At 39.0% G+C, this 25,897-nt stretch overlaps 1 protein-coding gene across 1 annotated transcript in view; it reads right to left on the bottom strand.

The window, feature by feature from the left end:
• Positions 1-25,897, bottom strand: part of MORC1 (MORC family CW-type zinc finger 1) — a 243,757-nt gene that overhangs the window by 20,099 nt on the left and 197,761 nt on the right. Inside the window, 3 exon segments of the mRNA XM_057544938.1 lie at positions 5,280-5,426; positions 8,642-8,708; positions 10,831-10,900. Of these exon segments, the coding sequence (XP_057400921.1) occupies positions 5,280-5,426; positions 8,642-8,708; positions 10,831-10,900 (284 nt within the window).

The following is a 25,897-nucleotide window of genomic DNA, read 5'->3' as shown; positions in this document are numbered from 1 at the left end:
CCCTTTCTTCGATGCAATTCTTCAATGACACCTTCTTTTGTTCCTGAGGAGGGTATGTATTATCAAACTTCTCTCCACCCTCAAACTTCAGGTTTTCTTTAAGACAGAAACAGTGATCCTCTAATTCACAAAAGGTCCTTCAAGGAGGTGCGCAGCACAGAACTATAGGAATAACCTGGTGTCTGGAGTATCCAAGTGGATACTGTGTATTTTGGAGGGACTCAAGAACCAAGTGCTACCATTCAAGGGGAGTCTTTTCTTACCAAGAACACCCCTTCTTCCCTTGGAGCTTTTATTCATAGTTCCACCTCCAAACTTGCTAATAAAATCAGGAATTTGTCTTTATTAACACTATCTCTCTTCTTGGGGATTCAAGAAATAAGTAACCTGAAGATCTTCCAGAGCTATTGTTTGCACCCAGGACTGTAATAGGTTCTTGGCTATAATGCCCATTTCACTTGAATTCCTACAGAAACCATATCCATATCTACAAGTTTGAGTTGGAAATTTTTATAGAGTTCAACTAGCTGAGCTACAACACTAAATCAGCTCTGTCTCCATATATGACGACCAAGCTTTGAAAAGCTCCAGCTAAGGGCCATTTCCTTTTCAATCCATGGTCATATCCTTTCTCAACAGGGTAATTTTTCCTTAAGAAAACATCTTTCTTGCATTAATATAACTCTGCTCTTTCTAGACATGAGCAGAGATACACAGAGGTTCCTGGTTATCCTGCTGTTCTTTGTAAAGAGTAAACTAGTTAATAATAAGCTTGGTCTTGGCTAAGGAGAAGAGAAAGCCTCCTACTTGAGGTAGAGCGAAAAACTCTCTCCTTCAACCCAGTGAAAGGCTATGGAGATGGCATGGCTCCACTTTCTCAAACCAGGAGTCAGGTCCTGGTTTTTGATAGACCTCAATTGCTAATGTATTTTTTGGTTGTTGCTGTGGTCTTTTCTTTTGCTTCAGTAACTGGCAGCAACCTGTAAAAAGTGACTTTCTTTTTAAAATTTATTTTTGGTATTTTTAAAAGTTAAGATAACATGAAGCATGTTTGCACTTTTGTAGAGGTGAAATAAATGAAGTCTGACTTATATCAAGTTTACATATACAACGATAAACTAAAACAAGGCATTATAGGTTAGCATTTGTGAGTAAGGACTATGAGACCAGGCTGCCAATATTCAAATCCCAGCTCTACCACTTAAGAGTTATGTAATGCTGGGCAAATTACTTAACCTCTGCATACCTCAATCTTCTCATCTGTAAAATGGGGATAATAAAGGTATCTATTTATAGGGTTGTTGTAAGGTTTAAGTGAGTTAACATATGCAGAGCCCTTAGGACAGTGCCTGGCACATAGTAACTGCATAAAAATATTATTATTGTTGTTGTTGTTGTTGTTGAAAGTGATTTGAGATTATATACTGCTTCAATATTTAGGACCATTTGATAAAATTTAACAATCTGGATCTCAGTTTACCTTATTTACCTATGACTTATTCACACAACTCAGTTGCACCCCATTATTTGAAAATACTTTAACATCCAGTAATACTATTCACTGCTTTTTACATTAATCCCTTCCAATTTAACTAAAATTATTTTTGAAAATCTACTAATACACATTGGACACTGTGGAAAATTCAATCTGTTTTCAAAGGAGTTACTATATTTGGGGATTAAATAAATAAATACACATAAAACAAAACATAATGCAAGATAGGAAAATGTTAAACTGAGCACAATCGGGTGATAAAAACGGACAATAAGAACGACTATTTTTTATTAATTTGTAACATGAATCTAATAGAAGAGGCCCATTTAGCAGTGTAGGAAGGGATAAGGATGATGTCATGTTCAAAGTGAACCAAGTGGAGGGAACACTCCACACACTTCAAAGGGCCTGACTGCTCTCTTATCTGTGACAAGCAAGGCAAGTCTGGTGAACAATCGTGAGTGTAAAGAACATGGTCCCCTCCACACTGTACATGGCCAGCCACAATCTTCATGCCTGGAGGAATTTAAAGTCTAGTAAACACAAGGACTAATATGTGGACCAGACAATAGAATAGTGCAGTACAGGGAAGAAAACATAACAAAGAAGACAAGAAATCTGTTTTCACTGGTGAAATGTGAGAAAACATATGACATGCTGCCAAAGGCAAAAGAGAAAATTGGTAAATGAGGAGCTCCTTTTGTTCCAGTTAAAGCCTTGTGCTGTGTACAATTCTTTTCCCACTCAATATTTTTATAAAACAATCACCACAAAAAAATTCAAGCTGGTACAGAAAGGAGCTTATTTATTAATTCATTTGGCTTTCAGAGTGTTCAGTTGATAATAGTATGATGATTTCAAGTACTAAAGATTCTACATGTTCATTAGGGAGATGGTTTCTGGGAAATTTACATTTTCTAGTGATGCCTAATTATAGAGGTGGATACACCTTAAAGCCTTAGTACACTCAATCAGATTATCTCCTATTTGATCACATGTAACTCATTAAAATTAATAATGATGATACACTTAGAGGCAGAACAAAAATTAGCCAAGAAAAAAATAAAGAAAATGATAATGCACAGTTGTACATCCAAACTCTGCTGCAATACAACGAGGCAAATCTCTTCAGGCTCATAGTGCGGAGAGTAGCAAAGCGTGTGTGGGTGTCTGTGCGTGTGTGTGTATATGTAGGGAATATTACAAAAAGTGTGTGTGTATATTTGTAAGTATGTACATATGTATGTGTGAGTATATATATACACCGTGATTAAGAGCAAGAGATTCCAAATCAGGGAGCCCTGTCCTCAGTAGCTGTGTAATTGTCTTTGTGATTTTGAGTGTTACTTAGTTTCTCTTTTTCAGTTTAGAGTTTAAAAAAAAAAAAAAAAATTAAAAATAATACCAGCCTTGTAAGTTTGTCTAAGGAGCTAATGTATACAAAGCACTTAGGTGACTGTGTAAAATATAATAATGACTCATAAATAGTGGCTATTATTATCAACAAGAAGGCCTGATTCACTTGAAGCAATGTCCCAATCATTGGACATGTCATATCCATACATTTTTTAATAATATGCACACATTTATTCAGATATACACAGGCATATTCATATATAATTTTTTCCATACTACCATGTCTTAGGGACCAATTGACACGCCTGAATCTCAGAACTAGTGAGTAAGAAACCAGGATTCAAATTTAAGGCTACCCAACATCAAGGATGAGGATCTTACATACTACGTCTGGACAAACACTGACAGAAGGCAAGAAGATGGTTGGAGAATCCCATTTTCTAGGGACTATACTATAGGCCACGGCAGTATGAGACTGACATCCATCCAGATCACTGGATGAATGGCCTTTTCAACCTCATAATATTTGTACAGCCCTGAGGTCTGGCTTGCTTCTGTCCCATTCCCAGGCTCGTGCAAGCTTGCCAACCCAGACACTGTGCAGATCTGGTAGTCAGAACTTACTGTTCAGGAATGCAGCACTCTGGCTTCACTCCTTGATCAATGACTTGTCTCTGGATCCCTAGTGTCATTAGTGAAAATGTGTCCTGATGCAAAGTCCAAGGTGGATCCACCTGAATATAAGAAGAGCTTCCTCCTTTCTCCTAGGGCAGGATGGATGTTAGGTGTGTGTTCCTAAAGAATGGTAGGTGGGGCCCTCATCCATGTAAGCACAGCCCCACAGCCCTAGACACCGCCACAGAAACTTCCATAAAGCCCAGGGCAACTGCAGAATGGAGTTCATGGCTTCCAGTGGTTTGCAGTCTACTGTCACACACAGGACCCTAGACCCTATCCTGGACCTGCGTAGGGGCCATAGCTCCCTATATATATGCCCCACCTCTACCTTTCTCTTCCTCCTTGTTTCTATCCTTTGCCAACTCCTTTCTTCAGGAAGATTTTGTCAGTCGCTGATCAGAAAGTCAAAGTAACATCCTAAGGGAAAATACTATTCCAGCTAGAGCATGTTGTATATTTCCCTCTGCTGAAAGCCTCTTACCTCACCCAGGTCCCTCAAAGCTTGTGAAGCCCAACCAAACCAATTGGCTGTACTAATTTAGTGGTGTTTCTGCTCCTGCCTCCCACCCTCTCATATGACACCTATTTGAGAGCACTCTTCTGTATACTAAATTCTTTGGCTTGATTGTAAATCCCCCTCCTATCATTGGTCCCTACCTGGAAAAACTGAACCCTGGACTTTACCCCCTCCCTGTCTCCATCCTTTGAGAACTGAGATCCAGACATTTAAATCCCTCATTAACCATGCCCACAAATGTTAAGATTCTACACTGAACCAAAAAGCAAAACTCAGTTTCTCTCAATAAGTTCAGTATCTAAAGCTACAAAAAGAGACTTTCTAGAAGGCCATAATGTCATGAGGGTCCTCGTGAGGCAGGAAAAAAAAAAAAAAAAGAGAAAGAACGGAAAGAAAGGGAGGGAGGGAAGAAGGAAGGAAGGAAGAAATTCAGTAAGAATTCTTTTTTTTTTTTTGCCCCCTTCATTATAAATGGCCCCTATTCGGGTTTTTTTTGTTGTTTTTTTAACATCTTTATTGGAGTATCATTGCTTTACAATGGTGTGTTAGTTTCTGCTTTATAACAAAGTGAATCAGCTATACCTATACATATATCCCTATATCTCCTCCCTCTTGCATCTCCCTCCCATCCTCCCTATCCCACCCCTCTAGGTGGTCACAAAGCACCGAGCTGATCTCCCTGTGCTATGCGGCTGCTTCCCACTGTCATACAGAGTGCAGTAAGTCAGAAAGAGAAAAACAAATACCAGACGCTAACACATATATATGGAATCTAAAAAAAAAAAAAAAAAAAAGTGGTTCTGAAGAACCTAGGGACAGGACAGGAATAAAGACGCAGACGTAGAGAATGGACTTGAGGACACGGGGAGGAGGAAGGGTAAGCTGGGACGAAGTGAGATAGTGGCATGGGCATATATACACTACCATTCGTCTGTTTTTAATAGCCCTTTCTGTCTTGTCTTCTATCCTTACAAATCCTGGTTCTTTATTACACTGGAGAGAGGATTAACAACCACCATATAACAAGAGGGCAGTTAGTGACAACAGTTCTCTTTCAAAAGACATGTCACCCACGTTATATCTAAATCAGTGCAGTTAGGAGACAAGTCATAAAGTCATTCTATTGAATTTTCTCAATAATATCACCACTCAACAGAGAAAAAAATATCAGGAGTTGTCACTGCTTAGAAAATTCAACAAAGCATGTAGAAATATGCTAGTAAGTATCTTTACCTTAAATTAGATGTCAGTTTTCTTACTGTTTCCTTGACAGATGTGCTTTGAGAAGATGTTGTCAGTGAAGAAGCAACTTTACAACCATCCCTCACAGACACTCTGGCTTTGTATCCAGAACTTGAATTTAAATCTTCCACTGGCACACTGGGCAAAAACAAGCCAAGGTTTATAATTTCTAAGTAGAAATCACATTAGATACTAATAAATTCAGAAATATTAATACACAACAAATGAAAGCTAGGACATAGATGTAATGCTGAAAACTGTCATTTATGTTGTTATATAAAATCAATTCTCAGGTATAAGAATTACTATTCATTCCTGACAAATCTTGTTTCAAGGTTTTTGGGTAGCCCCAATTAAATAGAATTGGCAGTAATTTATTCTTAATAACAGTAGTCAAATACCATTTGTCTCTTATTTGCTGAAAGAGGCTTTTAAACCCAAGTTCTACTTTAGCCTGGGGGAAGGTAGGTACAGAAGGTAGGTCCAGAAATAAAGCAAAGTCAGCTGAAAGAAATATGTAGTCAAGATCTGGTGGAAAGAGAGCGTTCCAGGTGAAGTGTAACGATCCTGGGGGAGAAACAAGGTAGGGCTGTTGAGAGACAGACACATGAGAAGGCCAGGGCTGCAGGGGCGGAGTGCACAGGAAGAAGAGGCAGAGAGAGGAGGTGAGAGGCACTGGCCATGGGGTGGGGACTGGAGTTTATTTTAAGCAGAGCAGGTGCTACCATTGGAGGGTTTCTTCCATGGGAGTGAGGTGATCTGATTGATACATGTTTTAAAAGGATAACTGGCTGCAGCATGGAGAAGAGCTCACAATGAGGACGCAAAAAGTAGTGTGTAGTGTGTTAATGAGCCCCAAGGCTTTCAGTACCAGGGGAACAAAAAAGCTCAAGAGGGCTGGGGGACACGCGATACGGGAGGCAAAGCTGGGTAGGCAGGTAGGGGCCAGATCACGTGGGGTCTTATTTGTCAAGTGAAAAGGAGATTTTAGTAATCCCTTCATGCTAACGTCCATGAATTAAGACCGCAGCTCTAGAGAGTTTCCTATGTTTACAATGTATGGACCTTTTTAAAAAAATTGGATAATAGTTTATATCAAATGGAACATGCTTCTACCGTCAACAGTTCTTTGTCAGTAATTATACTGCCTAACTTCAGCTGATAATTTATATAAGAACATTATAACTAATGCTTAATTGTCTGTTAAAGAACACTCACAGAATGTCTGAAGCCTATTAATTATAACCTCCTTTATGCTGAAATTTTATTAAAGAAGTCCTTAAATTTTTAAATTTTTTTTTACCATTTTTGGGATGCTGGAAATTCATGCTGGGGTGGGAGGTGGAGGGTAAAATGCACTAGACCAGAGCACAGAGATTCCTCCCTGAACCTTTGTTTCTTCTTCTGCCAAATAATAATAGTGCCTGCCTCATAGAGCTCTGCTGAGGATTACATAATACATACACAGAATTTAGCTCAATGCCTACTGATAGTAAGTGCTCAGCTGACAGTACCTAGTTATCAATGTTATTACAATCATCTTTATTATTACTACCACTACTAATGAATTTGGTAAGATTCTCCCATTAAGATTGTTTTAATTGGATAATAGTTCTAACATTCATATTGTAGTTATGACTCAAAGATTATTTAAAAAAAAAACAAGTTCATAAAAGCCTAAAAGTAATATATGAAATAATACACACACATACAAAAAAAAAACATGTTTTAGTTTTTGGATGGATTTTAAATTTCAACTCAAATTTTAATAAATAACTCTAGGTTAAAGCATCATCCATAAAATGACCTAACAACGGCACTGCGTGAAAAATTACATCATTTATTCAATCAACGAATATTATAGAATGCCAACTCTGAGGCAGGTGCTATTCTGGACACTAAGGACACAGCAGTGAGTAAGACAGCCCCTGCTCTCGTGGAGTGACTTAGTTTCAAGTGAAAATACAGAAAAGAAGAAAGCTAGAATGTAAAGTGTTAAAAGAAATAGATAATTGAATAAGATACTTTAAAATAGTAATAAAGGCTCTGAAAGAAATACAGTGGGATGATACAATTTGATGGTGTGTCTTATCAGAAGCGGGGTGGGCTATCTTAGATGGAGTGTTCGGGGAAGACCTGTCAGAGGCCAGAGTTACAAAGAAGAAAAGATACAAGCCCTGTCCTTCATGAAGCTCATGTGCAGAGGGAAGACGGATACTCAGACGACAATTCCACCTGATGTGAGGAGTTGCTCACACTGTGTGTCGGAATGTGGCTGGTATTTAACAAATAATTACTGCAGTTGAATGAACTATGATGCAATCTGATCCCCGCAGTGGTGGCTCTGTAAACACCTGAGTCTGCCCAGGAGAATCGGGGCCCCCAAAGGAGAGAACACTTGAACTGGGATGTGAATGAAAGGGTAACAGACCAGTACACAAGAGGGCATTCAAACCCAGGAAGTGGTGTGGACAAAGAGGTGGAATTTTGTGATAAAACAGAACGGGAAGCAATTTCGAAAGTCTGGGAAGCAAAATGGGAGCTAACCTGGGAGTCATGAGCTCAGGGGGCTTGTGCCACGCTCAGGAGTTTCTGCCTTGTCTTAAAAGTGGTGGGGCTATGAAAGGTTTCTGAGTGGAAGAGTGGAGGGATGGGATTTGAGGGTAAGAGTAACTACTCAGTCAGCAAGTGCAGGAAAATAACAGCTCCTCTCCGGTTTGGTTTTGTTTTGTTTTACTTGTACTTAACTCAGTGTGCCCTTCTGCAAAAAGAACACAGGATTTGGATTCAGCAACACTGGGTCTGAATGCTTGGAAAGCAGCTTAGACAGATTTGGAGCAGCATGAGGATAAGAATCTGCTTCCTTGAAAACATTTTTTTTTTCATTCTATTGGATAACCAAAATATTCAGCTTCTATTTAAAAGTGACAAGAGTCTCATGTCAAGAAAATTCTAACATACGATGATTATTGCACATATGTATGGCAATAAGATAACGAGCCACACAAAAAAAACCAGCTCATGATTTCATAGTCATACATGTACGTGACATTTTTAGTTCTTTGACTATATTACAATAATTTGAATTAGTTGCTTTCTGTGAGCAGGAAGTTAAGTCTGTTCCATTTTATTATTCCCAAATCCTCACAAAAGAAAATGAAAACGTTTGGGAAAAGGGTAAGAAATCTAGTGTATTCTATTCTTTCCTGTCTCATTTGTAAAATTTGGTTCCACTCTTAATTGCCTTTGCTTGTTGCTATTATTTTCTTTCTTCTTGTATTTAAACATTGATAATTAATTTTCAACAGTATAATTGTACTCCCTTGGAATTTGTATAATTGCAGTACACTCACCTTTCCCAGTTAGGTGATGAAGGGTTTCTCTTTATTTCTGGAGTATCACTGCACAGCTCCTGGTTTTCTTCAAAAGAACATAGACAAAATGAAGAAAATCAATCACATTTTGGCGATTACACAATAAAGTGAACCGAAAGAAGTGTTAGCAGTTCATTAACAACTTGTATATAATTTGGCTTTGTATTCAAACACTCTTTTGTAAAACTGCACCGATATGTTCTTAAGGCAATTTATAATAACCTCTTAATAAAGAATCCAAGATCCTCTGTAGCTTGTTTTTTGTAATTTCTTTTTAATGATGCTTATTTTCTGCTACTGCTGTGCACGGGATGACTAATGGGAACTGTTCAGTGTCCCTTCTCTCAGCAGCCTCTGCCCAGACAACCACTTGTCTTCCCCCAGTATCTTACTCTTTTCCATTTTGGGTTCAGGTTCAAAGACATCCTGACAGATCCCAGTCAGAAATGTGCCTCTAGGAGAGAGTAGAACTTTAAAGCAGAAAGAGACCTACAGTCATCGAGTTAATCTTCTCACTCAGGGACCTTCAGAATCCGAGGTTCAGAGAGGTTAGTGATTTGTTTACAGTCCACAGAAAAGCAGAAATGCGTTGATCCCCTCGGATTGGTTTCAAGAGTGTCTTGGGGAGAGTCTAAGGAGTAAGTCCATGTGTTCTTCTTCCAGCTATCTCTAGAATTCTTTGTGATAACTGTGATCTTGTTCCACCAAGTAAACCCTTGCCAATAAGTTTAGGGCCACTGAAGGCCAAGCGGAACAGGACAGCAACAAGGAAAGTTTTGGATGGTGAATAAATGGCTGAGGACCTGCCTGACTCCTCTAAGGAAACATAAAAGAGAATAAACAGAGAGGTTTTCCAAGCACACTGCAGGCACAGTTGGTTTTGCTCATGATCTGCATGCAAAGTAAAATTTCTTAACCCATTAGCCAACTAATTCATAATTACAGTCATTTGAAAATATTTCATAATTCGTTCCTTCCAAATCCAGGATGAGTATTTGAAATTAAATATTAATTTTAGGATCAAAATTGTATTAACAATTTTTTCATTACAATTTGGAAATCCAACAGGCACATACTTGAAGGCATGTTAATAGTTTGAAACTTCTATAAAAGACTGGCTTTAAAATTAAGAGACCCTTACAAAAGAAATCTTGATTGTGGAATAGCTAATTATCCTAGTTATGATGAAAAAGAAAAAGTGTGATTTCTTATGGATCTCACTAATGGGTTCAAATATAAAGATGTGAATGAATGACTGATTAGGTTACCTAAGCAACGAAGTATAAAAGAAGGGAGAGCTTACAACCAAGAGTGAATACGAAATGATGGCATGGATCAACACAAAAACAACTGGAAATTATGGAGTCAAAATGAACTGAGACCTGTTTAGGAGACTAAGAAAGGCTTTAAAACTTATTTCAGAATAAGAAGATGACAATGAAAATAATGGTCCTGCTGCTTAGGCCCAATGGTATAATTTTACAATAAAGGAGACAATGGTATAATAATAATACAACACATAATAAAAGAATTCTACTAATAATAATGAATGGACACTAAGAAAATAAAATTTTCTGAGTCTAGCTTGTTTCCACCTTCTCTATGCAAGGAAATTGTCTTTAGATTGAATATTATCAGATGGCAACTTTATGCTTAGAAGAAGCTCGTCTCTCACCTGAGACAAATGACATCCCATGGACATGAAGGAACTAATAAATGCGTTTGTTGAACTATTCTTAGTGATCTCAGAGGAATCATGCAAAATAGGGAAAGAACTAAAATGACTGAAAACAGAGGAATGTCATCGTAATTTTCAAAAATAGTTTCTGAAAATTACAGACCTGATATCAATCCTCAGCAAATTTCTAAGTAGAATTCAATGAGGGGGTGACATACGTCCACTGTTGGGAATTTCAGGCAGTGAGGTAGTGCCGGGGGAAGTGTGCTCAGGCAGGAAGTGTCCCGCTGCCCCTCCAAAATGTGTGAGGTTGGCAGCTCACTCTCTACCCACCTCTCCTCCCACTACTGGAACAACAGATTTAATTATTTTAAATCCGAACTGCTACCAAACTTCCGATCTATATCCTACATAAGATATGTCGCATAAGTCATACTGAAAAAGACTCAAGACATTACAGCTAATATATGTAAACTGAATTCTTTTTTACCTTTTTTCATACGAGAAACCTCCTTTTCTTCTTGCTTCAGTGAAACATCAGTGTCACTTTCATCTAAAACCTGAAAAACAAGCTCCGTATTTAAAGCTGTACAAAAACAAAGGACATATAGTAAGGTGCAAAAATGACCTTCAACATCAATGCCCATATCAGAGAGAGACCATAAAGTTGCCAGAAGGACAGTTTAGGGACATGTTATGAAGGGAGACAATCATGCGTGTTGTCAAAAATTATACTGGCATGCAGCTCAAGGATGGTTGCATTATAACTGTCATGTTTATGTCTATCATTTCTTTAATGGGATTTTTACATTTCTATCGATATTTGTATAGATATTTTTTTAAAAATCCATATCTTATATGGATGTAACAATGACTCTGACACATGGGTCAAGTGTTTGATCACCAGGAGCAACCATGGAGCGTCTGCTGCTTTGAGAAGGACGATCACACCCCTAGCTGCTACAGAGCAGACACAGAGAATGAGCTCAACATCAGCCCAATGAGAACTCTGAGGAGGTCGGGGCCTGATGAGGAAGAACATGGGGATGGGGCTGGCGAGCGCACCTGGGAAGCTGAGGGAAGGGACACATTGTCTTTTGACAGAATCTCAGGAAATCTGCTTAAAAGGAGTTGCAGAGCCTTAATGTGTTGAATGCAGGAGCCAGGAGGGTTGGGGGCACCTACAGTGAGGGTGTGTGTGTGTGTGTGTGTGTGTGTGTGTGTGTGTGTGTGTGGTGTTCAGGATGCGGGCCAAGGGGGTTTCGGAGAGGTTGTGGGGTGGAATATGGCAATCAGAAGCCAGGTCTCCCATCGCCTTGGGAACCCTGTTAGCCTATTTTACAAGGCTCACGCAAAAGAAACTTACATTTTGGGAATGCACTTCTTTAGATCAGAGAGACGGAGAAACAGAGAGAGAGAGAGATGGAGTTTGTTTATGCCATCCAGGAAAACAGATCCAGAAGCTCCTTTCACGTATTTTTACGTGTCTGAGAATGTGGGGCAAAGGCAGTAAAAAAGGAATCTGAAGAAGACAGGGGTAAAGCAAAAGCTCTGTCTGCTCCTTGATCTGAAGACCCCTGAACACGTGCTGAGACACACTGGGCTCCTGACTCCATCACCTGGAGTGAGGTGTAGGGCTGTCAGTTTTCTAGAGCTTACCCATTGTCTGTGTATACTTCACCTTTCATGCCCCCTCTAAACTGCTAAACAAATGTGGGATGGGGAGGCTATCGAACCACCTTTTCTCTCCTCCCAGGAAACAAAGGCATATATTTTACATGGCATTCTGGAAACTGTGCTCTGTCAGGAAGCAGGTTAAATGGACACACATGTAACCTAGCAACGAAAGAACTGTGAGGCCGTCCATCACCGTCATTGTCTATTTTACCCAAATTAAGAGAAAACAAGCCTTGTAGGTAAGGGGAAATAAATAAAACTGATTCTAAGCTACTTTGGTCCATTTCAAAATATTTTTATTCTTATACTGTAAATAAATTAATGCCCCAGGAAGTAAATAAAATGCATATATATATATATATATATATATATATATTTTTAACATCTTTATTGGAGTATAATTGCTTTACAATGTTGTGTTAGTTTCTGCTGTATAACAAAGTGAATCCGCTATATATATACTTATATCCACATATCTCCTCCCTCTTGTGTCTCCCTCCCACCCTCCCTATCCCACCCCTCTAGGTGGCTACAAAGCACCGACCTGATCTCCCTGTGCTATGCGGCTGCTTCCCACTAGCTATCCATCTTACATTTGGTAGTGTATACATGTCAATGCTACTCTCTCGCTTCATCCCAGCTTACCCTTCCCCCTCCCTGTGTCCTCAAGTCGCAGGACAGAAATACATATATTTTTAAAGTTCATTTTGCAAAATGACTTTAAAATGGTATCTTATTTATTTCTGATGTAACATAAAATCTAAAGTTTTCTCCTGATGTGTTGATATGTAAGGAAAAGCTCCATATTTTGTGTCTCTCCTTTGAAATGAATATTTTTTGACCAGTTTATAAGCAGCATGGACTATTTCCTACCACAGTTAACAGCAACCACAAGATAAGCTCATGAGAAGAACTACTTAACACCTTTAGTAATAACCACTTTGTAATAATCTATGATGATCCTGCTCAGGATGTGTTCATTTTCTTTGGAAACTTCTCCTTATGATGGAAATCAGACAAGATAAAAGTATCCAAGCTTAACAAAAATGACAGCACTCCCAGCAGGGAACTCCTGGTGGCGGTGTTATTAACACAGCCTCTTGAAATTATTTTTGCATTTTATTGTTTGGTTCTCTGCTTTGAGCTCTGCCGTGTGAGGGCTGTTTCCTTGAGGGTCAGATATGTTCCCCTCACCCCAAAAGCGTTACTTACACGAAGCTTTACCGTCTCTACTGCAGGAGAGATTTCCTTCTTTTCTTTTCCTTTCTTATATTTCCTTTATTCTTTGGCATAGTAATGTTTAAAATATTTTGGATAAACAATTCACAGCCTACAGTATTTCCTTTTAAATGACACTGTGTAAATATCTGAGTTCATAGGATGCCGCCTTTTTTTTTACAATGTACTTGCAGCTTTGAAGGTCTGGATTTTTTCAAGCTGAGACAAGAAAACATGCAGTTGTCTTTTCAATGACACTATTTGTGTATTTTGATACTTGTGAAGCTCTTGCACATATATTACTTCATTTCATTATAGAAATGCTCTCCAGCCACTTAGGCTTAACTGTGTCTCATAGTCTGCAGTTTGAGGATATCGCTTTCCTAAGATTTTACTTCGGTCATGAAATAGATAATACTTCCCACACAGTAAATGAGATTACAGTTAAGTCTTAACAAGGGGTTTTAGATACCTTAATTAAAATTATGTTAACAATGAGTAGAGTGGGATTTGTCAACTCTCCAAGGCATGCAAAGGATCAGCACAATACCACATGCTCAATTTTGGGAAGTATCTATTTAAGAGGATAAATAAATCATAAATAAGTTAGAGAGAGGAAGAAGAGCATACCATAGTCAACTGTGTAACACTTTTCTCATTCAACCGTCATTAAGGAAGCTTAAGACCTGGTTGATATCACTTTGTCTGGTTTCTTTCCTTCCGCTTCTTTGCCCCTCCACACCGACCCCAAACATTTTATCAAGGACCCATAAAGGCTACCAGTTCTTGCCCTCCTGCCAAGTTCAAAGGTCCTTCCTCTTTTCACTCTTCCATAGTTAACATTATGTTCTAGGCGCCTCCCTTTTGTTAATTAATTTATTCAGTAAAATTGAGTTCCCAGTTTGAGTCAGACACTGTTAAGATGAAGACTATGGAGCTTATTTTCTAGTGAGGGAGAAAGATATTAAATAAATAAAAAGATGGATATATAATAATGTAAGTTCTTTGAAGAAAAATATCACAGGTAAGAGAAGGAGAATGACCTGGGTTACCCAACTGCCTCTCTGGGGTCACTGTAATCTTCCACACCCTCCTTTCTCCAGGTCTTTGAGTTGCTGTTGATTTGTTTACTCCCCTCAACTTTCTTCTAGTCTTTCCTCAAGCATCTCCCCTCAGTTGGGCCTTGCTCGTCCCCTCTATATAAAATTGCTCTCACTCTCACCACACCCCCAATGACACTTCCGGTCCCCTTCCTCTGCTCTATTTCTCTCCTTAGCACTTACGATTGTCTACCATGCAACATATTTTCCTTATTTATCTTGTCTATTGTCTGATTTCCCCACTAGAATGGAAGCACCATGAAGACAGGGAGTAGTGCCTAATTTTTTCCTGCTGTATCCCCAATGTCTAGGACAGTAACTGATACTCCATATACTCACAGAATAAAAGAAAGCTGAAACGCAAGTCAAGAAAATCCACGTGTGCTGCTGGGGGTAGGGAGTAGTGGAGTCCAGGCATTATGAACAACAAAGGAAGGGGCTGTGAAGGAAAAATAAGCTTAGGGTGTTGGAGGCCAAGGAAGGTGAGGGTGACTAGAGCAGAGTGAGAGAAGGAATGAATTATAGGCAGTGAGGACAGCAAGGAAGTCAGGCCAGGTCATGTAGGGCCTTGGAGGGCACTATATTTCGTTCCAAGTGTGAGCAGAAGCCATTGGAGGGTTCACCTCTTACACTGTTGGTGGGAATGTAAATTGTCACAGCCACTATGGAGAACAGTATGGAGGTTCCTCAAAACACTAAAAATAGAGTTGCCATATGCTCCATGAATCCCACTCCTGGGCATATATCCAGACGAAACTATTATTTGAAAAGATACATGCATCCCTATGTTCATAGCAGCACTATTCACAACAGCCAAGACATGGAAACAACCTAAATGTCCATCAGCAAAGGAATGGATAAAGAAGATGTGGTACATATATACAATGGAATATTACTCAGCCATCAAAAAGAATAAAATAATGCCATTTGCAGCAACATGGATGGACCTAGAGATTATCATACTAAGTGAAGTAAGTCAGAAAGAGAAAGACAAATACCATATGATATCACTTATATGTGGAATCTAAAATACGATAAAAATCAACATATCCATGAAACAAAAACAGACTAACAGACATACAGAACAGACTTGTGGTTGCCAAGGGGGAGGGGAGGGAAGGAAAGGGAATTTGGGATCAGCAGATGCAAACTAGTATATACAGGATAGATAAACAACAAGATCCTATTGTATAGCACAGGGGACTATATTCAATATCCTGTGACAAACCATAATGGAAAAGAATATGAAAAAGAATACATGGGGGGCTTCCCTGGTGGTGCAGTGGTTAAGAACCTGCCTGTCAATGCAGGGGACACGGGTTTGAGCCCTGATTCAGGAAGGTCCCACATGCCACGGAGCAACTAAGCCTGTGTGCCACAACTACTGAACCTGCACTCTAGAGCCCGCAAGCCACAACTACAGAAGCCCATGTGCCTAGAGCCCGTGCATCGCAAAAAAGAGTGGCCCCCACTTGCCACAACAAGAGAAAGCCCATGCACGGCAACGAAGACCCAACACAGCTAAAAATAAATAAATAAATTTAAAAACTAAGAATATATGTATATATGTATAACTGAGTCACTTTGCTGTACCAAAGAAATTAATACAACATTGTAACTCAATTATACTTCAATAAAATTAAAAAAAAGAAGCCAGTGGAGGGTTCTAAGTAGGAGAATAGCATAATCTGACTTATATTTTGGATGGGATACTCGGATTTTTAGACTGTGGAGGCCAAAAGAAGCAGTGGAGTCATTTATAGGGCTACTGCTATAATCCTGGTGAGAAATGTTAGTGAATTGGCCAGGTGGGTAGCTGTGGAGGGGGTAGAGCAGAGTATGTATTTGAAGGTTGATTCAGCAAGATTGGCTGATGGGTTGAGTGCAGGGTGTGAAAGGAGAGAAATTCAGGTGTTGGCCTGAGCAACTGTGAGTGATGGTATTATTTACTGAGATGGGGAAGCATGAAGAAGTCCCTTGGAATTCTTTCCTCTCTTGATTTTGATAACCTTCTGTGTCCCAACTCTTCCTGGGTAATTATTATTTTTCCCTCAAAGAAAATTTCAGGGGGTTAAATTATCACCCTTATGCAAACAATGGCTTCCCAGCATCATCAACCCTGACTTCTCATCTGTGCCCCAGTTATTTCCAACTGACTTCAGGACACTTACCCTTGAATATCTTGCTGAACTTCAAATCCTCAGCCTCGCCTTTGCCCACTTAGATTCCTCTGGTCAAGTCCTCTTTCTATTTATAATAACATGTTCATTCCAGATTGTGCCATCTCAAAACTGCTGTCACTGTTTAGTCTACCATATGCCTTCCCAAGTTGTGCTATTTTCCTTCAAGATGTTTCACTTTTCCTTGTCTTCTTGTACTACAATCTCCAGGCAGCAGCACCCTGCTTGGTTTTTTGGTCTTTAGTTTCTCCTCTTTCCAGTACTGCTTCATTATCACAGCATTTTCATAACACAAAGAATTAATTCTTTAGACAAAATCTCCATTATTAATGTTCCTTCTCAAAACTTGCCTACAGGTCCTGACTACTTTCTCCCTCAAGTACAAACCCTTTTCTGGTATTCAAAACTCTTCTCAATGTGATTCTAAGATATCTAGAAATATTAATAAACATTGTCTATAATAACCAAAAAGTTCTCTTCAGAATTCCCTGTAACCACTAGGTAGACTTCTGCCTCCATACCTTTGCCCACATAGTTCTCTCTACCTGAAATACATTCTTTCCTCCTTTTCTTACGTCTTTCCCACTTTTTAAGACAAGTATAAGTCCTACTCTTTCCAAAATGTCTATTTTATTTACTCTAGCACATACTGATTTCTTCCTTTCTCTGAAAAAGTATTAACAGTGAATTACAAAGAGCTTTAATTATTTTTAATAGCCAAGCCTCATATCTACGGGACCCAGATAAGACTGGGATCCTGTAGTAGCCTTGGTTCTTGCCATGACACTTCAAAACAGAATTCAACACTTGGATCCACCTCCCAAAAAGAAATCCAACTGTACAAAGCATAATAAATATACAGATTTTACTGAAAATTGTGTTGAGAAATGGAGGAAATAGTTACACAAGGCAAAAATCAGCTTAAAATTACCATGAAGCAGGTCTACTTTACTTCGTCAATTGTTAGCCTACTCATCTCTCTCTACAAACCTTCCCCTCCAGACTCCCCGATTCTGCAGCACCAGTATTTTTCTGCTTGTGTGATTACATCCTTTCTCCTTCCTCTCACCCCTTCCCACAAACACAGGGTCACTCTCTAGCTCTACCTTTTCTTCCACAAAGCAATGTCACTCTCTCAATTTTCATTCTTTACTCCCATCTCCTGGCCTAACCAAAGCTGAATTTTCCTTCTTTGGAATTACAAAGGTGTTTGTCAAAAATGTTGTTTCTGGGGACTTCCCTGGCGGGTCCAGTGGTTAAGACTTCACCTTCCAGTGCAGGGGGTGTGGGCTCGATCCCTGGTCAGGGACCTAAGATCCCACATGCCTCGTGGCCAAAAAACCAAAACATAAAACAGAAGCAACGTGGTAACAAATTCAATAAAAACTTTAAAAAAATGATCCACATCAAAAAAAATCTTTAAAAAAATGTTTCTTGTAACACAAGGAATTATTTTCATTCTGTCACAAATCATCCCATTAATTCTCATAATAACCTTGAGAGTCGGTAATATTATTATTCCCCTTCTATAGATAAGAAAACAGAAGACCATAAGTTGATACAACTGACACGTGGCATGCAGGTCTGAATGTGAACCTGGGTCAATCTGTCGGAGTTCAGAGCCTGTCTCCTTTCCATAAAATAATGCTAACTCATGGTCTTGTAATATTGTCTTCCAATTTTTCTGCTCCTTTAGGGAAGAGATCATGTATTATTATTATTATTTTTTTTTTTTTTTGGTGTCCTTCAAAATCTCTAACATAGTACTGTTCAGTAAATGTGTCTTGAATTGGCTCATGGTTGCTGATAGTTCACACACTGGCACTTGAATATTTAGATTCATTATAAATTGCCCAGGAGATTTTCCTTTAAGTCAGGGGATGCATCACATATTGTCTTTGGGTCCGTAAGTCTGTTGGTGAGTTGATGGATGATGCTATGGAGGGTGAATATAGATAATTCTTCCTCCAAAGCCCTTGGGGCAGCTCTGGTTTATACTTCATAAGGGGGCGGCTCTGTCTGTGAAAGTTCTGATACTGTTAGCAACAATCACAGGACTATACAGGTTCATATAGAGGCAATGGTAACATCATCAACCAGGAAAATCGACTAATAAATGTCTTGCTTTTGAAGTTAAGGCAACTTTAATTATCAGAAATCATGTTATTGCAATATCAATGCAGTTTCCCATTTAAAAAAAATTTCTGTTAGGAGTCAGAAAAATTTGTGTATTTAGGGTGGATGCAGCTGATTTAGGCACTGACTATGCAGGTTATTTGCTTTTCTTCTTTCTTCACCTCTTTTGGGTTACTGAGTCACCTCACTTTCATTGTTATATAGTACTGATGCCAAAACAGGGTACTTACTGTTGTTTTTTGTTTGTCTGCTTGCTTGTTTGGGGGTTTGGGGTTTTTTTTTTTTTTTTGGCTACCACAGAACATAAACCTAGACATTGGAAACTCATCAGCTCTTCCAGACATTCCTCAGCTTTTGTAACATACCACAGAGGCCCCATCAACGACCCCAGGGATTCAGAGTGGGTTGATGCCTTTCCTGAGCTAGCATCAGCTTCTTTTGAAAGATGCCCTAAAGAGCTAACCAGATGTAGTTGGTAAAGGATTATTAGCTCATGCCAAAACAGGAAGATGGTTCCATCCATTCATTCCTTTATTCATCAATCTTTCTTCAGCCCCAGAAAGTATCACACTCTGGACTAGATGCTAGAGGTTACACCTTTCAGAGTAAACCCCAGAGACTCCATTGCCAAACTCTTAAAATACATCTGTCAATGGTGATCTGGCCACTGAGTTTTTTAAATGTCTGCAGATTGGGAAAATGAAATGAATCCATCTGCCAGTCTGCTCCTGAGGCCAGGTGCAAGGCAAAAAAGACCTAAATGACCACAAAGGACAAAAGGGCCAAAGCCAGTCCAACCAAAAAGGTAGTATGGTTCCTGGTTATTAAACAGGCAGGTCCAACCTGACTTAAAATAACCACACCCATAGATATTCTTTCACTGTCTTAGCAACTGATATTCAGAGCAGAAACTGAAAGATTATTATAAAATATGGAAAAACAACAAATACTAGTGTAGGAAAAAGGTAAATGTTGCTTCATATGAGAGTCAGAAAATCTGCATAATGTCAACTTGGAGTACATGCTCCACCAAGATGAACAAAAGCATGCCCATGTGTAAGAAAAAGTTAGTACTGTCATCAGTCTGACTTACGTCTCAGAATATTTTTCCTGCTCAATTTCTCTAACTTACTGTTGGCATTGGTAATTTTATTCCCCTGGTGTCCCTGCACTTTGAAGCATTCTTCCAGTTGATCATCTGCTTGCCTGACCATCTGCTGTGGTTTGGCAACCTAATTTTCCCAGTCACCTTTCAGAATAGATCCTCTAGGATGTCTATTCTGTGTAGTCACTTCTTACATCTCAACTGGTGACATAACTTGAGACTGTTTACCTCTTTGACAAGATGCTTGGGAATCTAGCCCCATTGCTTCATTTTTATTTTTATTGCTTCTATTAAGCATGGTACAGTGACAGCTGATCAGATTGCATTACTCTGAGGGGCACTGGGGTCCTACGGAGCTCATATGTCAAATTTTTGCCTGGAGTAAAGTTGAAGTGCCAATTTATCACATAGCAGTGCACAAGGAGTTTTTAACTGAACTTACACAAACCCTTAATTACAACAGTACCACAGGGCATTGCTCCAGTAAAGCAGAGCTGTAGCAAGCTTCACTCAGATGTTGATTCCCCTGACATCTGTAAGGGGTGCAGAAAAGAATTTCTACTTCCTCCCCATCTGGGGTTAACTGGGACATACTTGAACTTTACACATGGGTTTGTAAATGCTTGAGACAGAAACAGTTCAGAACATCCAGTATTCATTAAAAGAGAGGGCAGGGCATGTGTTTTGAGATGGAAGATGGGAAATAATAGGATTTTCTGGAGGGCAAGGGTCAGGAGACACCAGCTCATGGGAGGGGTTGGTGGTACGGTTATGACCACAGCCATATTACTAGACTCATAATCTTGGGCAAGGAGAAGACTCTCCTTTCCAGGAATCATCCCTGAGATGATGATCCTGATGATTCCTATGTGATTCTAGGTTGACTGGAAAGAAAAGAGTCAGATATTGAGCACAAAAGAACATTACTGTGTAGGTCAGATTTGGGGTGGATAAGGTCAGAAATGGGCTAACAGGAAGTTAGCTTAATCTGGGCAAGGAGTGGATGATGGCTTGATTTTTTTTAAAACGAATTCAAGACTCTTGGCTGGAGAATGCCCATCTATGAAACTTTGGAAACCTGTCTAAGCCAAAATATTCAAATCCTTACCCCTGAGAAAAGTGTATTTGTGCACTCCAACCCACCTGTGTGCAGCGGGCTGAATTGATGTGGGGGTCAGCCCATGACGATGGGCAATAAAGGGAGAAGTCATAATGAGGAGTGGTTAAGAAAGTGGGAGCTGAGGTTGAACAGCTAGGGTTTAAGGTGACCAGTTCCTGACTGTGATCCTGAGCGAGTTTATTTTCTTCCTCTGTAAAATGGGGATGAAAGAGAATGTACCCCTCAGGTTATTAAAAGGATTAGATGAGATGATACATGTGAAGCATAGCAGCTGAATTTCATCACAGCCACACTGAAAAAGGAAAGGCTAACTCCACTAAAACACACATGCACGCACACACAGCGTAGAATTTCAGAAAAATACAATTTTGCAGGAGCTGAGATAATAAATCGGGATCACACGAGTTGCCCTGAAATGGGGGACGGAATGCTAGCCGTGCTAACAAGATTGTGTAAAATAATGAAAGAAGTTTGCTGCAGTGCAGACTGATGGCTCCACATATAATGGCTCCAAAGGTCCAATCAAGCAGCTATCTAGGGCATTCTGAAGAGGATTAAGAGATCCTTAAAAAAAAAAAACTCCTCATTATTTTCATGACAGTTTTTTAATCTCTAAAAAATGTCTGGAGTTTTAACTGAATCCCAGTTGGAAACTGTCACAGCCACAAACGACACATGCAAGCAAGCTTTTACCAAGAGCACTCTCATTGCATGGACTTTGAAAACGAATGGCCCACCCTGGCTGGCTGAAAGGCCAGGCACAAATTAATATCGAAAAGGAAAAAATGCCACAGAAGTGACACCCACAAACTATGTGATCAGAAGCAACTGGAGATGAAGAAAACGAAATCCAACACCACATGTAGGATTAGGGAGCATGTGAAATGTGATACACATAAGATGCAAACATTAAAAATGACTCTAAAATAAGGATTATCCCACTGAGAAAGAACAAAAGAATATGTTGTTGTTGTTTTTTTAAATAGCCTCCAGAGATGGTAGGTCTTGGAGAAAAAGGAATATTAAAAAGCATTCAATAAAGGATTAAGGGGAGATATACTACGTTCTTGGATAGGAAGAATGAACATTGTGACAATGACTATACTACCCAAAGCAATCTACAGAAACAATGCAATCCCTATCAAACTATCAATGGCATTTTTCACAGAACTAGAACAAAAAATTTCACAATTTTTATGGAGATACAAAAGACCCTGAATAGCCAAAGCAATCTTGAGAAAGAAAAATGGAGCCAGAGGAATCAGGCTCCCGGACTTCAGACTATACTACAAAGCTACAGTAATCAAGACAGTAAGGTACTGGCACAAAAACAGAAATACAGATCAATGGAACAGGATAGAAAGCCCAGAGATAAACCCACGCACATATGGTCACCTTATCTTTGATAAAGGAGGCAAGAATATACAATGGAGAAAAGACAGCCTCTTCAATAAGTGGTGCTGGGAAAACTGGACAGCTACATGTAAAAGAATGAAATTAGAACACTCCCTAACACCATACACAAAAATAAATTTAAAATGGATTAAAGACCTAAATGTAAGGCCAGACACTATCAAACTCTTAGAGGAAAACATAGGCAGAACACTCCATGACATAAATCACAGCAAGATCCTTTTTTACTCACCTCCTAGAGAAATGGAAATAAAAACAAAAATAAACAAATGGGACCTAATGAAACTTAAAAGCTTTTGCACAGCAAAGGAAACCATAAACAAGATGAAAGACAACCCTCAGAATGGGAGAAAACATTTGCAAATGAAGCAACTGACAAAGGATTAATCTCCAAAATTTACAAGCAGGTCATGCAGCTCAATATCAAAAAAACAAACAACTCAATCCAAAAATGGTCAGAAGACCTAAATAGACATTTCTCCAAAGAAGATATACAGATTGCCAACAAACACATGAAAGGATGCTCAACATCACTAATCATTAGAGATATGCAACTCAAAACTACAATAAGGTATCACCTCACACCGGTCAGAATAGCCATCATCAAAAAATCTACAAACAGTAAATGCTGGATAGGGTGTGGAGAAAAGGGAACCCTCTTGCACTGTTGGCGGGAATGTAAATCGATACAGCCACTACGGAGAACAGTATGGAGGTTCCTTAAAAAACTAAAAATAGAACTACCATACGACCCAGCAATCCCACTACTGGGCATATACCCTGAGAAAACCATAATTCAAAAAGAGTCATGTACCAAAATGTTCATTGCAGCTGTATTTACAATAGCCAGGACATGGAAGCAACCTAAGTGTCCATCGCCAGATGAATGGATAAAGAAGATGTGGCACATATATACAATGGAATATTACTCAGCCATAACAGGAAATGAAATTGAGTTATTTGTAGTTACTGAGTTACTTGTAGTATTTTTCAAATGTAAAATAGAAAGCTAGTGGGAAGCAGCCGCATAGCACAGGGAGATCAGCTTGGTGTTTTGTGACCACCTAGAGAGGTGGGATAGGGAGGGTGAGAGGGAGACGCAAGAAGGAGGAGATATGGGGATATAAGTATACATATAGCTGATTCACTTTGTTATACAGCAGAAACTAACACACCATTGTAAAGCAATTATACTCCACTAAAGATGTTAAAAAAATAAAAATAAAGTAAAACCCTAACTGATTTTCGAAGAGAAGCCCAATTAGAATAAAAATTCAATTTTATTACTGTAATAAAATCTGACACCCCCCCAAAAAAAAGGAATAAGGAGAGTAGGAGGAGGAAGAAGTTAGGAAAACAGATCAAACTGTTATAACCCTGAGCCACAGCAGATGAGGTGATCTTGGAGGTTATATGACAATATAGCTGAAATAATCAGCAGTGGTCAGATTCAATATAAATCTGAAAAGTAATCAATACTCTTATCATTTCACTTGAAATTGCACAACTGTTGGTACAAGAGCCAGAGTGACATGTGCCTGAAACTTGGAAGAGAGGGAAATGAAATGCCCTAATATGAAAAAAAATCCTTTCCAAAGGCAGACTGACAGACATTAACAATACACAAAAGAAAGAACGTGCTGACCGGAATAGAGATGTTCTCCATATAATGTGAAAAAAACACACTCAGAAGAGCACAGGGAGAAACAGGATGAGGGTGCTGGGCCAGGGCCCTTTTAATGTTACAGCTGCAATTGGTAACATCAACCTTGTCATCCCATGTGGGGAGGTGGACACAGCGGGCTGTCTTAGCTGGAAGCCCTTTAAATATTCAGGCACATAGCTCACCAGCACCATCAGACTGTAACTGGCCAACCCATGCAGACTGGTATAAAGGGAAAGAATACACGACGAAAGTCAGAATGTATCTTCCAAGTGGACTGAGGCTGGATTTATCTTTTAAATGACTAAACTGCCGTTATGATGTAATACAACAGTCTCGGGAGTTTGGATAATGTGAAGTCATTCCTGTGAGACGGACTTTCATTGTGGAGCTGAACATATATTTTGGAGCCTATTACATCTGAAAATAAGATCCCGGGCTGTAGTAAATTCACCAAAATAATAAAAACCACCTAATTGCAGCAGGTGGTGGGTAGCCAATTACTCTTCCTTAAGTGATAACCTCTTGCAGCCCTGCATACCCTCCTTCTTTAAACTTGACAGGTGCAGGGTCAGAATTAAAGCACATGCACACACACATACACAACACAAGCACCACAGTTAGACGATAACTGGGGAGGAACCCAGGGGTTAAGAACAATCTTTTGTTATTTTCTGAGTTTAAGAAGTCCAGGCAGACAAGCATTCAGAAGCAATTATTTCCTACTTGAACTGCTGCAACCGCAGCCAAACAGAAAAATTAATGGGCATTACTGGATAATGTACAGTATTTATCCAAATTAATTAGATACCATGAATTTGAAAACAGACTTCCTGTCAGGATCACAGAACACAAATGAATCACACCACACACATTCACACAAGTAACGTAAGAACTTGAGAAATATTACATAAAAAGACAGCAACAATTTTAATATAAATGTCATACCTAATTTGTGAAAAAGCACTTGCTAAAAGCTGCATGCAAAGCTTAGGGAGGTGACAAAGCAATGGCTACATGAAAAACACACAAAGACTTTGAAGGTGCTGCAAAGCAGGTCATGACTAGTAATATTCACAGGTACAGTTTTATCACATTTGGCTTCCAAGAGGTAAAGAGGTTGAGTTATTGACAACACCAGTTGTAGTCTTCTTTTCTGGCCTCTGATTAAATTTTGACCCTTTTCCTTTTGAAAACATGTTGGTGCTCACTTTCTTCACATCCTGGATTTAACTGTCAATAAATTCTCATTCACAAATCACTCCTAGAGCTTTTCAACAACCCTTTAGATACCTTCTTAAAACAATTATAATGATGGATGAAATGATATGATGGTTGGGAGTAATGAGGGTGGCAAGGGAGGGGGAGGATACAATGAAACAAGACCAGCCATGAGTTGATAATTGTTGGAGCTGGGAAATGGGCACATTCCGGTTGACTGTGCTATGTCTGAAATGTTCCATAATGAAAACTTTTAAAAATGAAACCTCCATGATTGTTATCTCATGTACCTTGTGACAATATTGTTTTGCTGAAGAGCACATAAATTAGGCTAAAGTCAGAAGACATTATGCTTCCTCATTGGCTCATTTATAATTGAAACTTAATCCACAATCCTAAATAGCATTTTGAGGTAATTTACCTAAAGACATGTATAGTGACGTAGGCCTTTTTCTAAATACTCTCACTTATATTATTATGTCAGAAAATAACAACCATCGTGGCAACTATAGTTATTCTTATTTCAGTTGAAGTTTAGTTATAAGCTTCTTGGCAATTGAGGTATAAAGAGAAATACAGTGAGTAATAAAATTCATATTCCGATAAAGGAAAATATGAAATTGATTTTTTCCTGATATTAAATTTAAACATTCAAATGAACCTTTTTATTATAACACAAAGGGCTCTCTATAACACAATGGACAGTGTCTTTAACATGGCTTCA

Source organism: Balaenoptera acutorostrata, chromosome 4, assembly GCF_949987535.1.
Source record: "Balaenoptera acutorostrata chromosome 4, mBalAcu1.1, whole genome shotgun sequence".
NCBI lineage: Eukaryota > Metazoa > Chordata > Mammalia > Artiodactyla > Balaenopteridae > Balaenoptera > Balaenoptera acutorostrata.
Note: the sequence above shows the minus strand (reverse complement) of the source record. Positions and strands in the feature narration are given on the sequence as shown.